The 26145-nt window shown below is 48.3% G+C and overlaps 1 protein-coding gene across 1 annotated transcript; it reads left to right on the top strand.

The window, feature by feature from the left end:
- The first annotated feature begins 4331 nt into the window (after positions 1-4331).
- Positions 4332-22574, top strand: LOC128723391 (homeodomain-interacting protein kinase 2-like). The gene is made up of 8 exons (XM_053817123.1): positions 4332-4496; positions 12846-13166; positions 18570-18670; positions 18770-18979; positions 19075-19521; positions 19596-20198; positions 20284-21557; positions 21631-22574. Exons 1-8 carry the CDS (start codon positions 4332-4334, stop codon positions 22572-22574), a joined length of 4065 nt encoding a protein of 1354 aa, XP_053673098.1.
- The last annotated feature ends 3571 nt before the right edge of the window (positions 22575-26145 follow it).

The following is a 26145-nucleotide window of genomic DNA, read 5'->3' on the forward strand; positions in this document are numbered from 1 at the left end:
CCGATGGTTCCGGGATACGAGAGAACCTTGATCCTTTTATTCGTGCGCCACCAGAAATGGGAGAATTTGTTCCGCATGTCCTCCGCGCTTGAAAATGCCACGTTCAGCTATAAATGTGGTTCGTACGTAGTTTCGATCGCACGGTAATACCTCTCAAAGGGAGTAATTATATCGTCAAGTTCTTGAAACGCTTCGTTAAGGAACGGTATCAAATTGTTGAATCGTTGGCCTCCCCGTTCTGACCGCGAACCGGAATTAATATGACGCGAACTGAGCTCTGGGTTTAGAGCTCTGATCTTTTCATGCTAATCCCTGCGGTCGGTTCGAATAAGAGAATATTTTGATGTATGCTAATGGGGCAAGTTTTTTTTTTATACTAAGGATCTCTGACGTAATTCCACCCCAAATCGAGCAGACGATAATCAAATGTTATTTCCAACTAAAACATGTTGCAGTCGGTGTCGTAAATGTGCTCCATTTCTCGTGCATCCCACTCTTGCCACTTGACAAATATTAAGTATTGACATTTAGTTTGAATGTTTGTTTCGACATTTTTTGCTCGTCTGTCGACCAACCGAGTACCCAGGGCGCTGCAGTGGTGCTCGAGCTACGGTGGGACATTCACACATTTTTGCCACGACAGCAAAAGCCCCGGTATCACCGTTGCTGTGCTTCGATTTATTATCACGTTTCTCTCTCTCTCTTTCTCTCTCTCTCTCTCTCTCTCTCTCTCTCTCTCTCTCTCTCTGTCGGCCCCTTTTTCCTTGCCCCTGCGTAACGGTTATGATTATTTGGCGGTGTTTGTTTGCGTTTTCCCTTCGATGGTGGAGTGCCGCCTCAAAACATGAACCGCGGGCGGCATGTTTTCACGCAACTGAACCGGCGTGAGGTAGCTTATTTTTTTTTCTTCGCATTCTGCTGCAAGTATAAGGGGGTGTGGGTTGTGTGTGTGGTTTATGGTGCGACGCGATATAGTTTTGCGCGCTTCGTCGAGCGCTGAAATTGCGCCGCAATTGCCAGAGGTCATTAGAAACCCTCCGGCGCCGGCTCGTGGAGAAAGAGACGAACGAAATCGGTGCTCGGGAAGGAGGTGGGCACACATAGGGTAAAGAAGAGCATAAAACGGTGGCGAATCGGTCGACGGTGGGGTTGAACTTGTCGCTACATGTTCAGAGTCTTTACGGCGAGGGAAGGCGATAAGATTCATGCTTCTCGGCGCATGTTCATCTCGCTCCCGTAGGCAAATGACAACGCTTTGATACGGACGATGATTTCGAAAGCGAAGACGCATAAACCGGGCGGTGATTTGTTGGGAGGTTTCAAAGTAATGTAAAATACTCAACCCGCTTGTTGGATTCGAAATCTTCAGCCTCGCCAATGGTGAATCATTTCACTTGTAGCTAAAAGGGAAGAGCCCTTGAACAAATCCTAAAATTGATCCTTAAAACATTTGCCCAAATTGCGTTTATAATAATCCTCCGCTTTGTCGTGGGGTGAAGGTTTGTCGAATCGAATGGCCTACTTTGCGGTCGATCGCAATATTCGCCCCCTTCTAGGAACTCGCTCGCAGACCAAACCAAACGCGACCCAACCGATCCCGACTTTCGCGAGAGATCGTGCCATTTTTTATTTCTTAAATCGCTGGAGAAAGGTCGCTCAGCCGGTTGATGGGTCTATAGCACCTTATTTTTTTTTATTGGTGCCCGGTCGCTGTACGGCACACAGTGCCGGGCAACCTTTTTCAAGAGTGCACGGAAAGAAAACCGGTTCATTTTCCGGTCAGAACCGTTTGTGTGTGAAATCCACGCCGGCGGTGGTGAACGGCGTGGATCCGCAAGCATGTGGTGACCTGAACCCGCGAAACGAAGGCGTTATACCGCAAGGATTTGTCCGGTTTGGACTGCGCAAAAGAAATGGGAACGAAAGCAATCGCCGAATGGTGGGTCGAGACGGCAGAGCAGACAAAAAAAAGCATCCCTTTTGGGCCGGCGGACGAGCATTAAAATTTCCTTTTAATTATCACGCATTCTCTCGAGACGTGACGCGTCTCTTGCTCTCTCACCATTTCCTGCCGCAAAAAACCGGATACCGTCGGGGGTCCCGTTCGATGGTTGCAGGTGACAATTTTATAAATTCACGAGAAGCCTTTTTGCTGTGGCTCAGCTTCTTTACGCCTGGCGTCTTATAATTTTGCGCCCATAAATGGCGATGGTTTGTTGTCGCGAATTGGCCGTGGGTCTCGCTGCAACACGATGTTTGATTGACACATGGTGCAGGAGCGTTATTTTCGCGCTTTCCGTTACATCGGTTGTCGGACAGATGCGAGCAAAGGTGATGTGGGTTTTGTTGTGGCAGCTTTGTTGTGTACCAGGCCACTGCGCAAATCGGTTCCTCGTCTTTTTATCGATAGAAAGCGGGTTCGATGGCGAAATGAACACCCTCCATCGGATGTGAACATGCAATAGATACTCAATTTGTTACCGCATTCCAGTGCCGATAAATTGCCAAGTATCGATCACATATCGGGTACTTTCTCATCAAATCCCATCCAGTTACGCGTGAAAAATGTGAAACCTACTGCGTGTGTGAGGATGTGTGCGCTCGTCGAACGACGTGTGTCTAGGAAAATCGATCATACTTTCATCGGACGTCGTATAAACTCCTCGACCGGCTTGCGATTGCACTGAATGAAATATAAATTGTTTCTGCCTCTTCATTTCCGATGTAAAATGCCATCTCAGTGCCGTTGATCGGCGATTGTTTGGAATGAGTTTTCCTTTTGCCTTTTGCTAAATGCATAGTATGTTAGTGAAAATTTCATCTGCGAAAGATACACTTTTAACCGAGTCAGCCCGGGATAAGGCTCTCAGCGCCTGTTGGGAGGAAATGCCTTTCAGCTCTCAAATAATTTTTCAAATATAAATACGGCAGGCCGTTCTTAAATAAGTAACAATAACAACAAGAAAGGTAATTTTTTTTGAAATATTGCAAAGATCCATCAGCAAAACATACATTATTGCAAAATTATCAAATTGCTGAATAGTGAACTTGTTTTGTGCTGATTTTCGCAAACCGAAAAATATTCCTACGATGCTTTCTTTTGTTTTTGTTGTGCTATTGCCGAAAAAAAGAGCCCTAGAAGACACTAAAACTGGATGGATTGAATATGCTGTTCACGATTTCTTCGTTAAGGATCGACTTCGGCGTGTTGTAGATCGATCGACCTCTTTCACACATCCCGACAGAAACGTCCACCGCAGGCCTAATTCTTTCTTCACGTGCAAACCTCACACCAGGCAACTGCTAGCGTCTCTAGCCCACCCGGTTTTTCCCACCGTCATGCACCACGGCTGCGTGCGCGCTAGCGTGTGTGTGTGTGTGTGTGGTCGATTTGCGTCACAAGCCGGCTTTATAAATAAAACAAATTTTCCACCAAACTTTGTTCCATCTGCTGTGGGGTCTCGCCTAGGGTTGGTCCTCACGCGTCGGTTTCGAACGCGCTTCTCCATTTTTGGCAGTGTCATGTATTTTCCGGACCCAACCCAGGCTCAGACGCCGGGAGTCAATCCTTGGGCAGCACACAAAAATGGAGTCGAACGTTCGAAACGCATGGCGTATGCGCCCCAGTGTATGTGAGTGTCGGAACCGGCAATTTGTTGGATTTTCATGCGTTTCCCTCGCACACATACACGTCGCACGCGTTCGGGGCGAAGAATAGATGGGAAATTAATCATCATGCGGAGGGAGACAAACAACAACAACAAAAAAATACCGCTTTTCGATATTGAAATCAACATCGTCGTGGGACGCATCATGAAGTAGCCATCGTGCCGTCGATCGATCGTGACGGTGTCGTATTAAGCTTGGCCTCGAGAACACAGAAGCGAGTTATGCTTGGGTCGGGAATGAATTATAGTCGCTTGTTTTATTCTATCTCAAATCGCTCCGCCAAAAAAAAAACAGCCGGTTCGTACTCTTCCTATTTCCCTTTCATTAGCGAAACAATCGAATAGATGCGTGGGTGGGTGTGTATTTCTTCGCACTCGAATCGAAAACAACAGTAAGCAAGCTCATTAGGCATTAGACATAAAAATCCCTCCGTTCTGGCGAGAACCTGCTATCTCGCGATCGAGAGAGTCGTGGCGTGTAAAATTCTAACGGAGTGATGTAATTTATTTGTGTGTTTTTTTTTCTTCTCTCTCTCTCGTTTCTCCCATCCAGCTGAGGGCGTTTGTGGTTGCGGCGAGTGTGCAACCAGCGGCGGCGGAGGAGGCACAGTACCGAGTGGTGGTGGCAGCGGCGGAGGCGGCACGGTTGCGGCTTCCGGGGCTATGGGTGCCCCGTCCAACGGCTCCAAGACGGCACATTCTAAGGTTGCAACCGGAGGAGGTCATGCCAACACGCAGACCTCCAGCAAGCGTTCCAGCAGTGGAGCCGACGGTGACTACCAGCTGGTGCAGCATGAGGTGCTCTACTCCCTGTCCGCACAGTATGAGGTTAGTTCACGGTTACTTGTTGTCCAAACTCTTCCCATTCGCCGCGCGAGATCTGAAACCCGGGCGAGTCGTGATAATTTTCGTGAGTGAAGCTCGTCGGAGAAGTTACGTGGGAATATCGCACAGGTTCGAGTGGGATTTATCCTTGGAAATGTTCTGAGTTTTGTTGGCTGTTGTTTTTTTGGGCACCGAACGGAGTGAACCTTCGAATGGTGTAACTGGCGTTATCACAATACACAGTGCCTCGTAATAACTGTTCAAGAAGCAATAAGCATATATATGTATGCAGATTTTTTTTTGTGCGCACTAGAACTCAAACTTTTCTTGCTGCTCCCTGCTTTTTATGGCCATTTTTTTTTGTAGGTTAATGTATGTTTGTGCAAATTATTCCGCTTCTTGCCGTCGACAAAACTCGACCAGCGGGGAGAGGTTTATGGGCGTTTTGTTTGCTTTCGACGCTTTCCCTTCGGGGTGTTGCCAACTACTTGCCTTCCGGATGGATTCGAAACACCGCGAAGTGTGCTTACTTTCTGCAGTAAAAGAGTACAGAAAGATTTTTGACAGCATTTAAATTCTCAAAGCAAAAGTACTTTTACCCAGCTAGCAGTTTTGTAACGCTTTCTTGCGCGCGCGTCGATCATTCTCGCTTGGCGCTTCAGTATTGCTAAAAACCCACCATTTCGGGGAGGGACGGCATATTTGTGTCGCGATAATTGTTTTCGCAAAGCAAAGATTTTTCGCGCGCCGACAGCTGAAACAGCAGCAATGTTCACCTGTCCTCAGGGGGATCAGATTGGCTTGGCGGGGTCCTTCTGTGGTCCGTGTGTGCGAGACGCGCGTCGCCTTTTTGGTGAGAAACCGTGAGGAGTCGTAAATCAATGCGGCACGAACGGTAGCCATTAAATGTTTCACCGTCCCTTCGATGCCATGAACAAACCCCGATGGAGGAAGGAACCACCGCCGTCGAGCCTATCCGCGAATGAGTGGTGTTTTTGTGTGTGTGTGTTTAGTGCCGTGGGGTTCGACATCAGGTGTCAGGTGCTTCTGGAGGTCGCTCACGTCGCATGTCGTCCTCGGCTGGAGGACATCGGACTTTTATGGAAGCCTTTTCGGAAGGCCTTTTCGGTGGTGGCACGCGGCGTGGTGGCGTGTAGGTCGAATTAACGCGGCGTGTTTGAATTACCGGTGGTCACCCGGTAAACACACACACACACAAACACGGCCGCCCAATGCCCTAGGGTCGTCCTTCGGTTCGCGTGCGTTCAGCTTTCTGTTGGACGTTTTGTTATTTTATTGTCCCCATGGTGTGGTTCAAAGGTCCGAAACCTTAGACATAGGGATTAGTGTATTTTTTTCGTTTGGTTGCGAAACAAATCGAAAATGCGTTTAGCATTTGTCGACTTTAAAAGGATAGCAGAAAAGGATAAAAATTTCCCAATATACCATGGTCGATCTGTGTTCAGACACACGTCCTTCGGCCGATAGCCGATGGCTGAAATGTCGTTGTTTTTTGGTGTGGGTTTCAAAATTTAAACAACGGGTCAAACGACCTGCCTTGTCATATCTTCACCAAGAGTCCGATTCGCTGCACTCTGCCCCGGTGTATGGTGTTTTGTTCGACTCGCCACAGTCACCCTTGGTCACACCATTGCCCTGTATCATTAAATCGACTAAATCATCACCGTCGGCCGGCAGGAGAGCTCGTTATTATTTATTTTAAACTACCGCATACCAACTCGACGATGGTTACCAATCGCGTGCGTGTAGTGAACCTTGCGACGGCTGAGGTGCACTTGGGTTAGGAATAATTTTCCCAAGAAAACCGCCCCGACCGATTGTTTAATTAATGTGTATCCGCAGGCTTGCGTACGGGTTCTGTTACTCCAACACCTCTATTCTGGTCCGATTTGTGCTAGAGTAGCTGGCAAAAGAACAGCATTTCATCCCCTAGGAGTGGCACCTAGGAAGATAACGGAAAAGCTGGTGGTTGTGAGCGAAAAAAAAGCGAGCCCGATTCAAACAGAAAATATATATATATACAATAACTGTGCCTTCCGTAAATGCCCGACCGAGTGTGCCTACGGTAAATGCATACTTCACAGGCGTAAGCGAAGCAGACCCCGCGGTAAGCGAAGCAAACGGTGAAAAAAAAAGAAACTCCCTCGGCAGCAAAAGTTGCGGAGCAAAGCGCGAAACAAAACGCAAGCAAAGAACAACACCAGCAACAACAAAAAATCTGCAATATCAATGGTATGAAACAAAATAAACATAATAAAAAATTGCTGCCTGACGCAAATTGCACCCGTTCATTGCCCTTGGCTGGCGAGAGTTTCTCCACGATCGGCAGCCAGCCAGCCAGCTCGCTGAAGGCAGGTTCGTTGGCGAGGTTTGCATCCAAAATTTTGCACCCAGACGTACTCCGAATCTGGGCAATATCTTCGATATTTGCTACGTGAGGAAGGTACCTGCAGCTTTGTGAGAGGTCCCTCAGCAAATCGTCTTCGGACGTCTCTTGCGACGCATTATTGTATGTATGATCCCCTTGTCCACGGTGTTGCGTATTATGGTGTCCTTTTTTTATGCACACCAAGAACGTACTTAGTCCCTGCCGCGGGTCCCAACGTCCTCCTAGCATGTTTGCAAACGGAGGCACATAAACATAAAACGCGTGCGATGCTCCATCGCAGCAACACCAGTGGGTGGGTGACGAAAAAAAATAAGCTCACGCTGCAGGCTGTCCCTTTTCGCGACCCTCAGAGGGCGAAGGCAGCCCTAGGAAATCGGGTACTCTCGTACAGTGTTTCTTGTGCGTGCGTTTACACTCCCAGATCCGGGCCTTTTGAGTCAAGCTGGCCGGATGCGCACTCATAAAGAACCTTAAAACATTGTGTCGCCCCTCGTGAAAACCCTTACTTGGCTGCAACAGCGGAACTTTGGTGTTCTGGAAAGTTTTACTCACCAGAAATACATTCGCCGTTTCGCTGGCGTCCGCTGGAGACAAAAATAACGAATGCATATTGTTGCTGAAGTTCGTAACAACCGAAGGGATGATTTGTCGCAACGTCGGCAAGTTTGACGCCTCCGTAGCCGCCGTGGGTCTCAAACTCTGAAGTGTCCAATTTCGGCAGCTATCGAGCGAACGAGACAAAGATTTCTAATCCTTGGAAGTCCTTTCCAAATCCCAACCGATCAGAGTTCGTGCGTTCGAACGACGGTGAGTTTGTTGAAGGTTCTCCAATAGTAGGGGATCGGTTGATTGGTAAAGACTCCTGATCGAACACTACTGGGGCTTCGGTGCAAACGGCCACTGGAGAGCAGCACATCGAGAAGGGTGTTCGAAAGGGATCGTGTGCAATCGTCTCAGTCAAACTGCCAGACGGGTCTGAAAGAGTGAACCAAACCATCCGGTCCCCGCACATAATCTGTGTGTTTTAGCGCCATTGACGGCCGTAAAGTTCGTCCTCGGAGGTCGTTGACGGGCCGGTTGAGTGAGGAAATCCTCGATGAGAAACTGGATACGCTTTTTTTTCTACTTCTTTCAACGTTGGCCCACACGGTGGTGTGGCTGAAGAGACACACGAGCGAGTGTCCATTCCGTGGAGACCGTCATTTCCATTCAGCCAACCTAAATGGGTGGCCATCGCATGCAATGGCCGAGCCCGAGTTGTGGTGAATAAAATAAAATAGCTTTGCGATATAGCACCATTGCCGAGGAAATCTGCCGAAGACGGTTGCCTATCGTAGCTCAGCTATCAGCCGTCAATACTACTCCAGCACGGTTTGACCAACGGAGCAAAAGTCCGGTGACAAAGGCTGCAATAGCCGGCGTTTGGTGCAAAATTACCATCCGACACATCGAGGCGGGCCGACTGGTCGTTCCCGTTGAACGTTTTCCTCGAAGCTATGCACCATCGCGTTGACGTTCGAGGTGCGATACCTAGGCTATATGACGGCTCTGTGGTCGTCTTCAACGTCGGTGGTGTCTCCCAGACGGGTCTGAGTAAATGGAAACCTTGGAAATTAATGGCACGCCGGGACACATTAGACTCTGCCAGTGTAACGGAAGAGCTCTCGAGACCATCACAACATCTTCATTCCGGCCGTGTGCTGGGCTTAGAGATATTCAATCTTTCTGTGCCCTATCCGGTTGAGCGATTTTCATCAAACCACTGCCGCTAGAAGGCACAGGGAAAGAACAACCGGTGCGGTATTAGATGCGAGATAGCCCTGAAAATTCGAAGAAGAAGTCATAAGGCAACACATAACGACTCTCTTTTTAAACAAAAAATAACCCACCAGTGTATAATGAGGTTAGAGAGCGTTTATGTGCCAGCGTTAAATCATGAGCAAAAGGGAGTTTTCAACCCGATGCCCGATGTATGTCGTTGGATCCGTGCCGTATCAACGGAAAGGCACGTCACCCTGAATACAGTTACACATCCACGAGACGGTGGTTTTGATGAACGCGTGATTTGTGCATTTTCCGATCAATCGCAGGTTTCTCCCTTTCAAATAGCTTTCTTCGAAATGCGAAAATCACTCCACCGGGGGTGAGCTTTTTCCGCGTGCAATTTTCATCCCGCGATAAGCAGGTTTTGGGTTTTGCGGAATATTTCCATTGTCGTGGCGTGCTGTGTTGATGGAGTTGATGGAAGCTCAGCTCAAGAAACACAACAACCGTCGGTCCGTCCGTCGCTTTTTCTTTTTCATTTTGTAACGAAACGAGTAGCGTAAAGAGTTGTGTACATACACACGGGGGCAGCTCTCTATTCAATCCGGCTATGGATGCGGTGAGGCGATGCAAACCTCCCTGTGACCCCCTGGAAGCTATGAATATCACCCACCGTCAGTCGACCTCACAAACAAACTGCCCGCGTCACATTATCTGTAGGACGGCCGGTCGTGGTTTGACCTCCCCGGTTGCGGAGAGCAACAACCACACCGTGCTGCTTATGCGCTAGCCGCCGATATTCGAAACTTTCTCCTTATAATCTACGTAAGTCATCGTCCGCTTTGCCACCGGCACATGCACAGACCGCGTGACGTTGCCCGTCCTGCCGACGGGGGTTGTTGCTGGCCGCGCCAAGCTGCCCGCGAATTGACAGCCGTAACTTTGACGCATTGACACTCACACAATGGCCGTGCTGGGAGTGGCGGGAGCTGGGAAGAACGGCACAAGTGGAATCGGTAGGAGCGGATTTTGGATTACGCTTGCGGGATAATCGCATGGGGCTGGTGGCTAGACCGTTGAAAATGGGGTGTTGTGCTGTTGTTGGGGGCCGAAATCCACCCAGACACAAGGCTGCCTGTGCCTGCCTTTGAGACGACGACAAACGAAGGCAAACGAGGCACGGAGAGAACGGTTGCCCAGGCCCGTTGGAATTGGATCATACAATGTAAAATGTATCTCCCAAAAACTCGCGCTCGAGCTCGCGCTATCTTATCGTTGGCGGTATTCTGAGACTGACCGTGTACCAATCGCCCTCGGACGCAATCCACCCACTAAATCGTCTTATTGTGTGCTCGTGAATTGCGTGCTGTTGTTCGCCTTTTGCCCCCTTCGTATCGCGTACTGACGAGAGGAGACGGACGTGCACGACGGTTGATTTAGGGGCTGAAAACCACCGAGAGCATGAGGTTGTTGTAGGTGATTTGGCTGATTTGGCAACACATTTGGCCAGCTCGAGCGGTTGATCTGGGCTCGGTGTTTGATAGATATTCCGCAATACTGACGCGATACTGACGCTTAAGTATCTCTAAATGGGTGCAAACTGCTTCTTCGTTCCTGGTAGTGTTGCTTAGAAAATGTACTTCTGCAACATCAGACGCTGCTGCCTGCACTCACATGGCCCATAAGGGTTTATTGTTTTTCGGCCATAATTTGGGTCGATCATTGATCATATTTTGTGTCTTCAATTTCATGATCTTTGTTTTTCTTCTGACATTTCGAAAAAATGATCCACACCGACGGTGTAGAAACAACCGAAACACATCTCACGAGGTTATGACCAGGCCAGTTCAACCCGCCTCATTAATTGTGGCGATCACCACCGTGGTGGTTTGGTGGGTAGTTGCGTCAACAAATGTCGAACAAATGACGGGTTGCTGCAAGCGGACGGGGTCCGAATGATTGGTCAAACCAATTGGTATGATGGCGCACACCATCCACCCCCCCACACACACACACACGTACACACATACACTCTGCTGACGGATCGCCTTGCCAATCGAGCAAGGAGTTATCTGTTGGCTTTCGTTTGAGATAATTGTTTGTTTCATCTTTCGGTTGTGTTGTGTCAGCAACACGGCGGCCATCACTTGGTACCTGCAAAGGGGAGTCGCACATTCTATCACACTGTCTGCATTGTGTGTTGATGGTAGTGGAAAAGAGGATGATTTGGAGGATCGTAGGCTCTGAAACACAGTGACTTATAATGGAATCATCTGCTGCAACGTCGGCTCTAAAATGCTGACAAATTCCACTATCGACGGAACACTATACCTCTCTGGGTTTGTTCTTTCATTCTTGTTATACAGCGCCTAGTGTGGCCTTGCGAGATGAAGATGAAGAAATTTTACAACAAAAAAAAAACACGCTAAAGCGCCATTGCAGGCTACAACCCATTCAATGCCGGTGCCTATGAGTTATGGGACAGTTTTGGTGCAAACGATTTCGCACCGCGTGTCTCTCGCGGGCGCCCTCGAAACTTGTTCGCGGACTGTAGGCTTCGATCGTTGGGTTTTGTAAGGGCACACACACACACACACACACACAACACCTCCGCAAGATGGTTATCAGATTGTTGTGATTTTCGGGCCACTGTGGGAGAGTTGCCGCATAAGGGGTGTACCTCTGGCACAGGCTCACGTCCGTGGGCTGACGATGCTTACGGTTCCACCAGCCAAAGACCGACCGGGTCGCGAGAATGCCTTTGGTTAATAAATGAGCTCCCCAAAATCACCTTGCGCGTCAAAATTTATTGCAAACACGACGCCGCTGTTGGTCCAGCCGTCCGCCGGCCTCTGCGTACTTTCGAAATAATAAATAGCTGCAACGAACTAGTTTCCCCCGGGGTCGGCGCGGAAACAGGTACGCAACGGTTATTGGGTGAAAAAGCAAACACAAAAAAAATCCTCCTCGCAAAAACAAATAGAAATGAATTAATCGGGAGCTGGTTCTTGGGGGGGAGGTTCCATTATCGAACGGCGGGTGCGTTTCACTCAACCGGGGACAGGTTTTCTGGCCGGGCAAGGGTGTAGGAAACATTAAAAAAAAATATGGCACTCCAGCAAAGGCGTTCTGTGGCCTTTTCCTTTGCTCGCGGGCTGGTTGTTGCCTTGGTGCTGTTAGATTGTTCTTGTTGCGTTTTTTTTAAAGCGCTGCAGGGAAAATTAAGGAAACCGCGCTTTTTAAAACAAAACAACATCGAAAACAGAACTGGCGGGAAAAAAAAATCTACAGTCATTAAGCGTGACCTCAAAAACAGCTCCCCTCGCTGGGCTCCCCCCCTACCCCTCCGCTCTCCCTCCATTCCACCCACGGGTTTGAGCTCCGCTTGTTTCGGTGGATTTTGCCAAACAAGAACATTTACCTCTTCCATTCGTGACCGGCACAAAAGCGGGTGGCAAACATGTTTTACCATTTTGGTGTGTATGTGCTTCCATTGCTGTTTTTCGCTGCCTACTCTGCCTCTCGCTCGCTCCTTTGTTGGTTACGCGAGTGAAAAACAGAGAGAGAGAGAAAGAGTGACGGGAGCGATTTTTTATTCGGAGGCTCGACTTGATTTGGTGTTTCGATTATTCGCTACTTTCACAATTTCGTCGACGTGTGACGTGCGCCCGAGCGGTGAGGTGAATTTTTATAGTCCGGCCTACGGCGCGAGCGAAATATGAAAGAACAGAACCGGTTGCGCTAGTTTAGGCAAAATGTGGGGGGAAAATTAATGGCGCAACGGGTGGCGGTGGGTGTGCTGTGGCAATAAAAGCAGAGAACCGATGCAGAACACTAAAAAAAAAGGATCCCTCCTGTTACCAGTAGCTCAAGTTGACACGCGCACCGAATAAGGGTTCCTCGTTTACGGTTATTTCATCGCGTCCTGATCCTTGCCAGTTCCTGTCTCTACACGACGATCGTTCGGACTCTTGAAGGTGATCTTCCCGATCTTGTTTTTCTTTCCCTTAGGATGTTTTTTATTGTCGTCACGGGCAACCGATCTGCACAATTCGAACCAAATAAAGGCGATCTTGTTGCGTGGATGGATGTCATAAAACACAGCTACCGGATTCTCTAGCGTCCATACTAACGTCTCAATTTGTGCTTTTTTTTTTCTCTCCCATTTCCTTGCACAGGTCCTAGAATTCCTCGGTCGCGGCACCTTCGGGCAGGTGGTAAAATGTTGGAAGAAGGGAACGAGCGACATCGTCGCCATCAAGATCCTGAAGAACCATCCGTCCTACGCGCGCCAGGGCCAGATCGAGGTGTCGATCCTCAGCCGACTGAGCCAGGAAAATGCGGACGAGTTCAACTTCGTGCGCGCGTTCGAGTGCTTCCAGCACAAGAACCACACCTGCCTGGTGTTCGAGATGCTGGAGCAGAACCTGTACGATTTCCTCAAGCAGAACAAGTTCTCGCCCCTTCCGCTGAAGTACATCCGGCCCATCCTGCAGCAGGTAAGTGGTTCTAGAGGCTACAAGCCATTCTGGACGTTACCTTTTACCAATCGTTTTGCTGGTTCTGTCAACTTCTCTTCGACCAGAATGCTGTGGTGGTTTATGGTCGGTTCTGGTTTCTGGTTCTGTACCTTCCGGGTTGGTTGTTGGGGTTATCAACGTTTCAGTGTTGCTGATCACGCGTTGTCTTGACGGTTACACATGGAGACGTGCGGCTGTATATTTCAGCAGACTAAGACACATGAGATTGGTGATTTTCATTTTGCAAATTTATCTGGAATGCTATTTCCTTCGGTCGCTAATTAATAGGAGAAACGAAATGCGCCAGTTTCTTAGCGATTCATTCATTCGAGAAGCACACTCTGCGATGAAACAAAATGCGAAAAGGGAAAACAAACGCTTCCTGGAAATCAGAGGTCGCATAATGAGTATCGCTTGTTTATCTGCTCATCTGCTTTGATCACCCGCTGGAATGGAGTGGAGGACCAAAAACAAAAAAAAAGATGTTCATTATTAATGGCAAGGAAATGAGGGATGCCAACGCTGAAAAACGTCCCTTTGCTCTATTCGTTGGCCAGTGTTGATCTCATTCCCCACCGCTTGCTGAACTTGCCCGGGGGTATCTGGGACGTGAAATAGGGCGAGATTGTGTGCGTGTGTGTGTGTGTGTTGTTGCCCATCAGGGTCGCTGCTATCTGCAGATGCAGCTGTTCCGTCTCGGGTTTCCACCCCACCGGGTCACTCTTCATCTGCTTTTGCAACACCACCGTTGAGAAAGCACAAACAGAAACAAAACCCAAGTCTCAATTGGCTGATTGTGCGCGCGGCGGCGCTCGAAAGGCGCATTGGCGCGCACAACACGACCGTCGACGGACCTGTTTGGCGAATGCACAAACATTTTTCTTTTCTTCTCATGCACGTATTTCTCCGCGCACCCCGTTTTTTTTTGGGGTGGTGGTTTGAAGGCGATTGGGGCCCGGTCGCTTTCGTCCATTTCGTACGCGATTACGATCGAAGATTTATTTCGAGTCGAAAGCAACAACTGCTAGAGACTGTTGTGGCGGTGTTGCAGGATCACCAGATCGAGTCACTGCGTGTCTTTCGTGCGTCAGTTTGATAGTGCAGCATATGAAGTCGTCGTCGTCCTCGTTTCGAACTTGCACTTTATGACATGAGGAGAGTTTTTTTTGTTTTCACAACGATTCGTTCAACGACGCACGGCGCATATTAAGTTTCTGGCATTAAAGTGATCGCCACTGTGTGCGAGAATCAAAAGCACAAACATTGGCTTATGTGCGATCATCATCATCATCACCGTCGAAGCGAATTGGTAGACATTCAATTTTTCTAGTCTTGTCGATCGGTGTCGGGTTTCTTCGCCCGTTTAAGGTATCTTTCTGATGAAATTCATTCGCAACGGGTCATTTAGTCGACAGGGAAACCAACCCCGAAAGACGCTCGGTTGCACTCTTACAAGCATCAGAATTCATGGTGCCTGGTGGTCGATCTTACTGTTGACCCGCACAAAAACAGAGATCGTCAGATGTAGGACAAGTCGCGGTTCGCCCAATTTCCATTCCACAACCGTCAATTTGAGAGCTTGGTGTGCTTCGACAATCCCTCTGGTCGCGTCTGTACGAATGGGATCCCCAAAAGAATGGCCACGAATTCTGGTCTACCTATACCAGCCTGGGGATTGAGTCTTTGCCTTGTTGGGGTTCAATCCTCCAATTCCGGCATCTTTCACTCCTACTTTTGCTCCCCCGGGCGATGAGAGCGAAGAAATTTGCATACGTTTTGGTTTGTGTGTGAGTGCAGGAAATAATCTCGCTCGTCCTCGTTCGGCCGGGCCGGGTACGATGGTGTCATTTGTGGTGGCCAGTTTGGGAGCTTTGCTTTGCTTTTCTTTTTTTTTTTTTGAAAGGTTCACAGCATCTTAACCACGGTCACGAGTTCTGCATAACCACCGCACAAAGGGTGACCGCGAACCGTACGATCTTATCTCGCCTGCTGCGATAGCTAGCTCGCGATGGTGGTGTGAAGCTGGGTCCGCGAGTTTCATGCGAGACGAAGCGATACGGGCTTTAGCTTTCGTTTCTCTTGGCAGGCCCAGCTGTGACCCAATAAAGTCAGTGAAAACCCTCTCTCCCACTGTGGTGTGATTTCCCGATCGCGATTGCTAACGGGATTTCGGAAGAAGCTGACGGTGGCACACACCATCCTTCCAGCGAGCTTTTGCAGTAGATTGGATGCTGAGGATCTCGCAGGCGCCGGGAATGGTGTGTGTGTGTGTGTGTGTGTTTGACACGGTGCATACAAATCAATCGATCCGCGGATGGGAGACAGGTTTCGTGGACAGGTCTGACTTGAGGACTTTACATCAATGTTGTGATGATTATGACAGGGACTCGAGCGCTACTGCACTCGCTGCTGCTGCTGCTGCTGCTGCTGCACCCATGGCAGATGTTGTCGCGGTCTAATTGACAGATTTTTGCCGTTAGTTTGCCAAGATGTGGGCTAGCGGCGGCCCTACCCGATCGAGAGAGACTGTGTCATGACGTGTTGCTTTGATGTTTGGCTGCGGCATTTGCAATGAGCCCAGGAGAGGGATATAATTTCTCCGTCTCTTTTCTGCCATATAAGCAGGATTAATCATCATCAATTAACGGCGCTAGACGCGTCTGAAAGCCTCCCTCTGCGCTGTAGAGTGCAATTATCATATTCTACCCTGAATTTTCCCGCAGCATGGACGGGATTTCCAGGACTTTTCCAGCCAAACAAGAAGCGAGAACATGAGCTGTTTTTCAAGTGGTGTTTGGAAGTTGGAGGTGTTTTTTTTCACCCTCTCTCTCTCTCTCACTCTTAGTGCACCTTTTTCGGCCATGGAGCGCCCGGTTGTGTTACGCCGCATTTTGCACGTTGTGTCATCGATAACACCGGGACGGCACGGCAGTTTCCCTACATGGTGTAGCGAGATTCCCGAATGGTCATCCATCTTTGCGGGTGAAAAAGAGGGCAACACACCACCAACACCTTTCGGGGCACGGCATTCCTTCCACACAAACAGCTCCTCTGCGTTCGAAAAGGGTGTCTTTTTTTTCGGGAGTCTAGCATGGCGCGAGCTACGTGGGGCAACTTGAGCCTGATATGATAACATAGAGGTACAGTTACAGGCACACGGACACGTGCCGCAGCTGTGACATAATTCACCATAATACCACCGTGTGTAGCTGTGCCTGGTGCACACGGTAAGCGCGCTGGAATTAGATTTTACATTTGATTTTAAACATTCATGCGCCGTTTGTACGCCTTTAGGCGAAAGCGACGTTCCGGGATTCTTTGTTTCTTAATTCCCTTGCGCCATTAATCACCGGTCGCTTCGACAGTCATGCGAAGGGGTGGCTGAATTTAGCATGTTGCATTATAACACCATTGCCGCGTTCGATAAAAAGGCAATGGGTGTTGAATTTATGCTCTACTGCGATGAGATCCATAGCAGAAACAACCCCCATCATAGCGTAAGGCTCCTCAACATAATGGTAATGGCGTCGGTGGCTCATTGTCGGTGGGGTGGTGTTTTTTTTCTTTCTCTCGCTCTCCGTATTTAAATCAAATTCATCCAACCGCGCATACCGCGCGATTAATTGAATGGCGTAATTGCACTCGAGTGCGTTACAGTTAGATGCTATTGAGGGTAGATACTGCCGGTGGCTTTAATTGGATTGAGTATAGTTTTCCACACGGGTATTCTGTGAGTTTTCTGTGACTACAATTGCAATGAAACCCGTCAGATAAAGGTTACTTTATGGTTAACCCTGTTGCATGCAATAATGTGCTTGGCGAAGTTTCGATTGCAGCAATAGCTGCTGTCGACGGGCATTTTAGTATCTAAACGTGTTCAAGTAATGGAAGGCAGTGGCTTTAGCGACACGTAGCTTCTGGCCATATTTGGTGATCAGCTCGAATAACAAACCCCGGCGCACTGGTACCAAAGATGATGTTCGCCTCACGAACGGCATGTCAATTGATGGAAGTTGCAACCTATCAGCAAGACTAAAAAGTGAGAGAGACAGAGAGAGAGAGGGAAGAAGAGAACTACCCCAATCAAGAGTCTTAGTCACCTTACCATCAATAACGCCGAAGGGGCCAGATACAAACGGAGGAGAGAGGGGGGCACCATTTGAATACCGTAAATTGCATAAATTAGTCGACGAAACTTTTGTTTTCTACGCCGCGCTCTCATTACGCCTCTGAATGGCGCTACACGCCGCGCCGATGCGTGACGAACATGGAACGATGGAGCGATGCTGGAAAATGGGTGTTTGGAGGCTCAAAACGGCGCGGATACAGACGAGCCCCGTGGAGAGGCTGCATGAAACGTGCATCGGCCCGGTTTCCGCGAGTGCGTCATAGTTTTTCAAACATGAATACTTAATCCAATCCATCCGGCGGTTTTCCCGTCGTTGGTGAGGGAAACTTTTCGATCGTTAAAATTTTGAGAGCACGTTCGAAGTTTGACGGTGTGCCAATAACGCTTTTAGGGCGAGCTCTTCGACCCTTGCCCCGTGCCGCCGTGCAGCAGACCTGCCACCACTTCCCAATCACCAGACAAGGAAGCTACGTCACACAGTCTTTCAATTTCCCGACCAGTGGTTGCCTGCTGCTTGACATAAAACTATAGCATCTCCCGCGAAGCCAACGCACTCAGGATGCCGGCTAATATAATGCACTTATTTACCCGCATAAAGCCCTTACCCTTGCTTCTTAGCACAGGGATGCGTTTGGTTCTTTTCAACTGCACCTCCCCCAGCCAATAGTAGCCGCCATCACAACCGATGCTGGCGGGAAAGCTGGCCGGGAAAAGTTTGCAACTTTTCAAGCAGGCTGCTGACGACGCGACGGGATGAACCACCGCGACCCGGTGCTTGCGTGTGTGTATGCCCGGTGTTTTGAACCGACGGATTGGCTCCAGTTGGCTCCGGGCATGCTAGACCGATCAGCAGACCCTTTGGCGTCTGGTGACGAGTCCCAAGGTTTCGACAATACCGGCGGATGATAACTGTACGCTAATGGGTAGCGCGAGCACGCGCGCGTGTGTGTGTGGGCATGTTGTTCGTAGGTCAATTCCGTTGGCTGTGGTCGATATATGCTTTTTTTATGTCCTGCTGTTTCGCCAGCATCGGAATGACTAATAAAAGATAGTTGTAAAATTTAAAACGGTCATAAATGACGAATGGAGCCACTCGTCTACTTACGGCCACTCTACGTCAAATGGAAATCTGCCAGTGTGGCTCATTTGGGTGAGATTTGTGGGTATGGAGAATACATCCTGTTGGTGGCGAGGGATTCAGGGATCTCAGACTAATGTATGATACTAAAATCTTGTTATCTATGTTCGGTTAGGTTTTGACTGCATTGTTGAAGCTGAAGCAGCTGGGCTTGATCCATGCCGATCTGAAACCCGAGAACATCATGCTGGTTGATCCCAACAGACAACCGTATCGGTAAGTATTCCCCCAAAGTTCTTTTATCTCTGGAATGTAAATCCGGATGAGGTCATCCTTATAATCGTTTTTTTGTCTTCTACTCTCTCCCAATAACAGCGTGAAGGTAATCGATTTCGGTTCGGCATCGCACGTCAGCAAAACGGTGTGTAACACGTACCTGCAGTCGCGCTACTATCGCGCACCGGAAATCATCCTCGGTCTGCCGTTCTGCGAGGCGATAGACATGTGGTCGCTCGGTTGTGTGGTGGCGGAACTGTTCCTGGGTTGGCCCCTGTATCCCGGCTCATCTGAGTATGATCAAATCAGGTGCGTATCGATCGTTTGCTAAGACAAGAGCAGTCTGCAAGCCTTTGATTGAATTAGTCAAATAAAACGCACTCTTTTTGTGCTTTTTGTGACAGGTACATATCGCAGACACAGGGTCTACCGACTGAGCACATGCTGAACAGTGCCAGCAAGACGGCAAAGTTCTTCTACCGGGACGTTGATTCGACCTATCCCTTCTGGCGGCTGAAAACACCGGAAGAGCATGAGGCTGAGACGAACAACAAGAGCAAGGAGGCGCGCAAGTACATCTTCAATTGCCTGGATGACATCGGACAGGTGAATGTGCCGACTGATATCGAGGGTGGACAGCTGTTGGCAGAGAAGACCGATCGTCGGGAGTTTATCGATCTGCTGAAGCGGATGCTTACGATCGATCAGGAGCGACGCATTACACCCGGTGAGGCGTTGAACCATTCGTTTGCGACTCTCGCCCATCTGGTGGATTATGCCCACTGCAACAACGTTAAGGCCTCGGTGCAGATGATGGAGGTGTGCCGCCGTACGGATTCGATGATCCACACGTAAGTCATCAAGAAGTCCTTATTAGCCCTTTTCCAACAGTACTGATTCTTGGGGGTTTTGCCATCATTTGCAGATATAACCTGAGCGTGCAGCCAACGACCGCCACACTGGTGACGAACTTTGTGCCGAACACGACGGAGAACATGACGATCACGTTCAACAACCAGGTGCCGCGGATTGTGCGCGAACGAGCGCCAACGTACGATAACCATCTCTATCAGATCTACGGTGGACGGAACGTGGGCCGTCAGTACAGCAACGCACGTCCGGATGCTTTTCCGCACCAGCTGGTATCGAGTATTCTGTGCCCACCGGGCTACCAGACGATGCCAAGCCCGACCAAACACGTTGTCGTCGGTGGTACGTCGATGCAGCCTCCACTGCAGGTACCTCCGCAGCAGTACGTGAACGTACCGGTGCCCGTGTCCATGGTGGAACCATCCTCCGGTCAGCGGATGCTGCTTACGAATGCGGTGCAACCGAACGTGGCCTGGCCGCAATCGGGACGGCAGGTCGCAATCGTACCGTCCTGGTCACAGCAACCCGGTCCAGCTCATTCGCTGATCGTCGATTCCGCGCCGTTCCTGAAGCTCGAAGGTATTTACCCGAATCCGCATCTTAACATCCAGACGAGCCATCACGAGCCGAAAAAGGAATCGCCCATGCATCACCTGGTGTAAGTATCTTACAGAAGCGGATGCACGCATCCCCATCTGTTTTCGGATGTGCCGAGGTCTAGAGTGTTTTGTAATATTGTTTAGTGTTCGTAAATATTCCAGCGTTTCCCGGCACGACAAGAAGGAAAACAACCAATTGTCGCCGGTCAAAAAGCGTGTCAAGGAGAACACTCCACCCCACCAACGGTACAATCGAAGCCACATGTGCCCGCAGTATCACGACAACGGCAGCAGCAGTGGCACGGCTGGGGCCAGCAGCAGCAACGCCGTTGCATCGACCTCTTCGTCGTCCTCGTCGTTCTATCAGCAGCAACAGCAGCAGCAGCAACAACAGCAGCAACACCAGCAACAGCAGCAGCAGCAATCGCAGGTTGCTAGTGTCGGTGGTAATCAGCAGATGCAAGCTCCGCCGGTTCAGCAGGCACAAGCGCAACCGCAAGTGCCGGCACCACAGCACCATCATCACCATCATCATCACTCGCAGCAGCAGCAGCAACCGCAGCTGGCCAGTGGAAGCAGTAGCAGCAGCCACCACAACCATCATCACCAGCAACAGCAGCACTATCAGCCGGTGGATTCCGGTTCCTCGATTAGCGGCAGTGGAGCAGCCAATGTACAAACACACCACTCTTCGTCCTCCACGTCGTCTTACGGCGGTGGTGGTGGTAGCGGTGGTTCATCGATAGTGATGAGCGGTAGTGGTAACATTCACCACAGTGGAGGCAGTAGCCACCATCATCACGGTGGCAGTGGACACATCCACCACGGTCACAGTCACGGGCATCATGCTGGCCATCACAGCAGTCACCATGGGCATGGAGGAAACGGAAGCTACAGTGGCAGCAGCAAGCAGCAGACGATCACGATCCACGACACGCCGTCCCCGACGGCCGTGATCACCATTTCGGACAGCGAAGATGAATCGCCGGAAGTGAAGCACAACACCGGGTCTTCTTCGAAGAGCTCGCACGCATCCTCGAGCCAGCCGGCGGCTTGTACTCGCGGCACGCATCAATCGTCGTCCTGCCGCGGTGGTGGTGGAAACAACTGTGGTGGCATTAAAACGTCATCCTCCTCGTCGAACATCGCCCAAAATGCTGCTTCGGCCAACCTGCTTAGTGGAGGCTCGAGTGGACATCAGCAGCAGCAACAGCAATATCCATTGCAGCATCAGCAACAACACATGAGTGTTATTAGCAGCGGTGGAAGCAGCAGTGGCGCTGGTGGAGGATCCTGCAATGCCAGTTCTGGTAGCGGACGCCATCGAAAATCGACCGCTGTTTCATCAACCGCGACGGCGTGCGTGACCGTAGGTGACAGTGATGGTGAAGGAGAACGACGTAGCCCCAAGCATCAACGTGAGTATCCTTTTTGTTACTACTAAATTTCTAGCTTACTCACAATGGTCGTACTCTCGTTGTCGTTTTACAGCCATCAAATACGAACAGCATGCAGGCCAGTCGCAAAAGAAACGCCTCCTTGCGATGGCGCAGAACGAATGCCTGTTGTTGCCCTCGTCCGGGGGCAGTGGTGGCCAACAAACGCTGCACGTTCCGAAGCAGGAACCGAGTGAATTCGTTGCGTACGAATATCCTTCACAGCAGCAACAACAACAGCAGCAGATGGACAAGCGCTCCTCTTGGGCTCCACCGACGATGAGCTCTTCTTCATCTTCTTCGCACTATGGTAATGGTGGTGGACATAAGCGCGAATCTTCTTCATCGTACATACCGTCGTCTTCGGCTTCGTCCTCGTCGACGATGGCAGCGGCAACGGCTGCTGCCGCTGCTGCTGCAGCGGCTGCCATTCATCAGCAACAGCAGCATCAAGGCAGCAGTGGAGGTTGCAGTGGCAGTTCCATCGGCCACGCGCCTCCACCACATGCCCACGCAAAGAGCACTCCCACCGGTGCAACATCTTGGGGTCCTCCGACAGCAGCCGTCTACCGGCAGCATCAACCAAGCGCCAATACGCCACTCGGAAGTTCTCCTGGCGCTATCCTGCAACAGCATCAGCACCAGGCACAGCAACAGCCGGACATCTACGCCCAGGGAGACATGTACCGTCGATCGGCGGTATTCGTATCTCAGGCTGCCCCGTACCAGACGGCGTACAATCGTGTTGTGCCGCCGCCGGCCCATAACGCATCCAGCCGACAGGTGCGGAAGACTCCGCTTAGCATGAGCTCACCGTACATGCCGTCCAAGGACAGCACGCCAAGTACTGAGCGCTTCCCGTCTTTTCCGTTACAGGTTCTGCCAACGCACCCGCTGCCGGCACACATCCAATTCCCGACCGCCCAGTATGGCCAGTTTGGGCCGCTAAGCCCGGCGCAGATCGCGAACAAGCACCACTACGCCTGGTTCGGCGAATAAACCATCCGCTCCTCCGTTCGCCTTATTCTATCGATCGATACAAGACTCTACCAGTCGTTCTATTCGCCCGCTTCTCGCACGCCTGAACATGGGTTCTGTTTGCGTGTTTTGTAATATTCATCGTACTGTATCATCAAAGTTGTGTACTTGTTCGCTCGGAGCCGCCATCGTACGAGCATCTTTAGGCCGCCCTGGAACGGAACGATGGCTGTTTATGTTCTGTTTAGTAGAAAAAAATGCCAGCGAGCGGTGGATTTTTGTTAGAATTAATCTAGTTTGGGTTATGTTTTTGCTGTTTTCTTTCCTCTATTTGTCATATTTGTCATCTTTTTTATTGGCGCGGAATGTTGTTCATCAAATTTAGGAGTTGACTTTAGACTCCTTAGAGGCAAATTCGTTTGCGCATGTAGTGTTTGTTTAGTTTTTTTATATTTTTTTATTGAAACTGTACTTGTACATAATAGCACGTACGAGTAAACAGGTTCGTTCTCTATGTAATACACATACTCATATGCAAAGAATTGTCCGCACTCTCATGTATTACGCATCCATAGAACTTCGTGAAAGTATCTATCAATAATCCATTCAGACGATGTTACGAGGTTATCTAACTTGTTTGTGCGTTTTCCTCACAATCAATACGCTCCAGCCTAACATTTTGTGAAATTGTGCAGGAAGTGCACAAGAAAAAGTAGTAGAGAATAGATGTGCGTGTCTACATATTTGGCTGATAGTAAACATTACACGATACTACCGTTGCCGATAGTAATAACGTCTGTTCGCGCACCGCATTTGTCAGCAAGCGGTAATTTATGTTCAATATACATTATACTGTTGAAGAAAGCATTATAGTCTCGCTAAGTTGGCAGCTGTCTAGAAAATTCGTGATCCGTATTTGTGTGAACACTGCATGAGGGTAAGATTTGGAATATATTTATAAATAACAATGTGTACATGAGCCCGCAAACTAGCTAGAGTATCGTCACCGTTCCTCGTTCACTAATGCTTCAGTGTTTCAATGATGAAAGTAATGATTAAGATGTCCAAAGTGGCTGCGAAAATTTGATAAATATGTGTGTTGTTTTAGTTTAAAAATATTCGTACCTTTAGTGGATCATTAGTCTATTTTGTAATTCTATTTTACTGAGGCAAAGCAATTGTGCTAGGAAGCAAGGGTTGCCACTATAGCCATGGCAGAAGGACTGAACGAATCATGCAACGGAGCAAGGATACGCTTGTAAATATAGCTGAAAGAGTAGTGAGACATCAGATATAAGGCAAAGATATATGGTTCGATATGAGCTGGCAAAACGTATCTAGTTGCTGAACGCTTGGTGTTTTAACGTGCGTGTATTGAAATATTTGTTCATTATATTTGTGTTACTCAAATCTGCGTTTTTGTATGCTTATTTTTTCGTCACGTTTATTACTGGAGGCAGAACAATGATTCGGGTTGACTAATTGTTGTCCATATTGAAGCACAGAAGTCTAGTAAAGCTGTCAATAAAAAAAACCACACGTAATGGTTTTTGCTGTTGAACATTTGTAAGCTAGTACAACAGAAGCTGCGCAGTATTCATACTACGCAGAATTCTTTGTATGATTGGCGTAGAATATCATAATACTACCTAATGAAGTTGCTAGTGAAGACGCAAAAAATACGCATTTATGTGTTAAAAATTAACAAAGAAAAGGCAAACAGGAGTGTTGTGCGTTTGGATTAGTGGTAGTTTAATGTTCAATTGACCTTTTTCATGTTTTATATCCAAATTTGTAACATCCAACCTATGTTTCCTCTGGTATGTGAATGACGATGATCCTATTTCCTGTTAGTTTGGAGTGCGTTTGAGTTTGGAGACCAGCGTAATACGTTTGCTAACAAAATCACTCACACTGGGAGGAACTTGCAAATATACAGGAACGGTTTTGTCGAAAAGAAGGATAAACTCATACTGAAATTAGTGATTTATAAACGAGAAAAACCACGCTCTGGAAAATAGTGTTGCAGTGTGTATTCAAAATTATCCAAACTAACCCAAATGCACACGATCGTTGTGCACTATTCGTTTAGTTTTATGTCTTACATGAACATACTGACACAATTGCCCTATTTTAAGGTGTGTGAATATATGAGAATTCATAGCTGGTTGATATATATAAAAAATTAATACAGAAAATTGCCTTATGTATGGAACAAAACAAACAATTATATCTAAATTAGATGTATCTCACAAACGTAGTTTGAGAAGCTACGCAGGGTAAACGATATGTTTGCTTTTTTAGAGGAAGCAACTGCAAAGAACTGTCTAGGATGTGTTATCTGTGCTGGTACATGTTATTTGATGGTATTTTCTGGTGTTGTATGTAGACGCTACGGGGTAACGTTTGGTGCGTGGTGGAGTGAATATTTGCGTTCGAAAGTTTGTTCCATTTTCTCAACTTTTCATTCGGACGGGAACCGGACCATCGAGCTCCGGCGAACGTATCGACACATTTGAACACGCACGCTAAGTGCGACTGGTACATGTTTTAATCTAATTTGAATGATTGTTTATTTTTAACCTACTCTTAAAACACTATTACTGACCAGCAGGGAATAAGCTCGGATGATAGACATTAAAAGTATAAACAAAGCTACTATTATCAGCAAAGTCAGACTGTAATAGTTTACGTTTCCTAAATTGTAAGTGCTTGCTGGTGGGTCTAGTAGAGTGTAGCGTAGCTGAACTAAATGCACTGGGGGATCTTATCTAAGCGTAGGTTCGTCGACGAGATTTTACACGTTTTTTATTATTCGTTTAAGATACCCAAAACAAACAAACAAACTAACTAATCAATCAATTCATAGAGAGACTGGCTATTTCATATTTCATTAACATATGGCGTTAAGATTTTTATCGATTACTTTTTTGTCTAGTTCGCTGTGGCCTGAGAGCTTTCAATGTTTAATATTTGTGTTTTTTTTTCTATACTTTTTTTGTGTGGCGAGGACGGAACAATACTGGCGAGGAAGGCAAACCTTCCAACATCCCCATTTGCCGTGCGCCGTCATTCTGTGTACAGCTGTTTTTTTTCACGTTTTTATTTTACGATTGTGTCAATTTGTAACTTTTAAACAATTTGTTAGCGCCAGCTGTTCATCAGCAGTATTCGCATAAATATTAATTATTCGCATAATATTCATGAGATTAATCGGTAGTATGCGGTGTATCAAAGTGGCATCGGGTCTGGTGAAATATTTGTAATTGTATCGTATCTTTTCTGAACGTTCGGTTCGGTTCATTACTACAGTATGTGTTATTATTTTTGTCTAATAATCAATTTTCGTGCTTATTTTACTCTACATAAATCATAATGTCCATAATAGCAACAGCAAAGAGATGGTAAAAGTTACGGGGCTATAACAATAATGAAACAAACTAGGAAAACACTGTAGATCAAAACACCAACCGCCAATAACGCTCGATAATCGAGACATAGGAGCAAAATAGCGTGAAATGCAACATTCATGGTTGAGTTTCATATTCATGGGTTTGTGTTTCGCCTCCTCCTGATGGGTCTATAAATATAT

The sequence above is a fragment of the Anopheles nili genome, chromosome 3 (genome assembly GCF_943737925.1).
Source record: "Anopheles nili chromosome 3, idAnoNiliSN_F5_01, whole genome shotgun sequence".
NCBI lineage: Eukaryota > Metazoa > Arthropoda > Insecta > Diptera > Culicidae > Anopheles > Anopheles nili.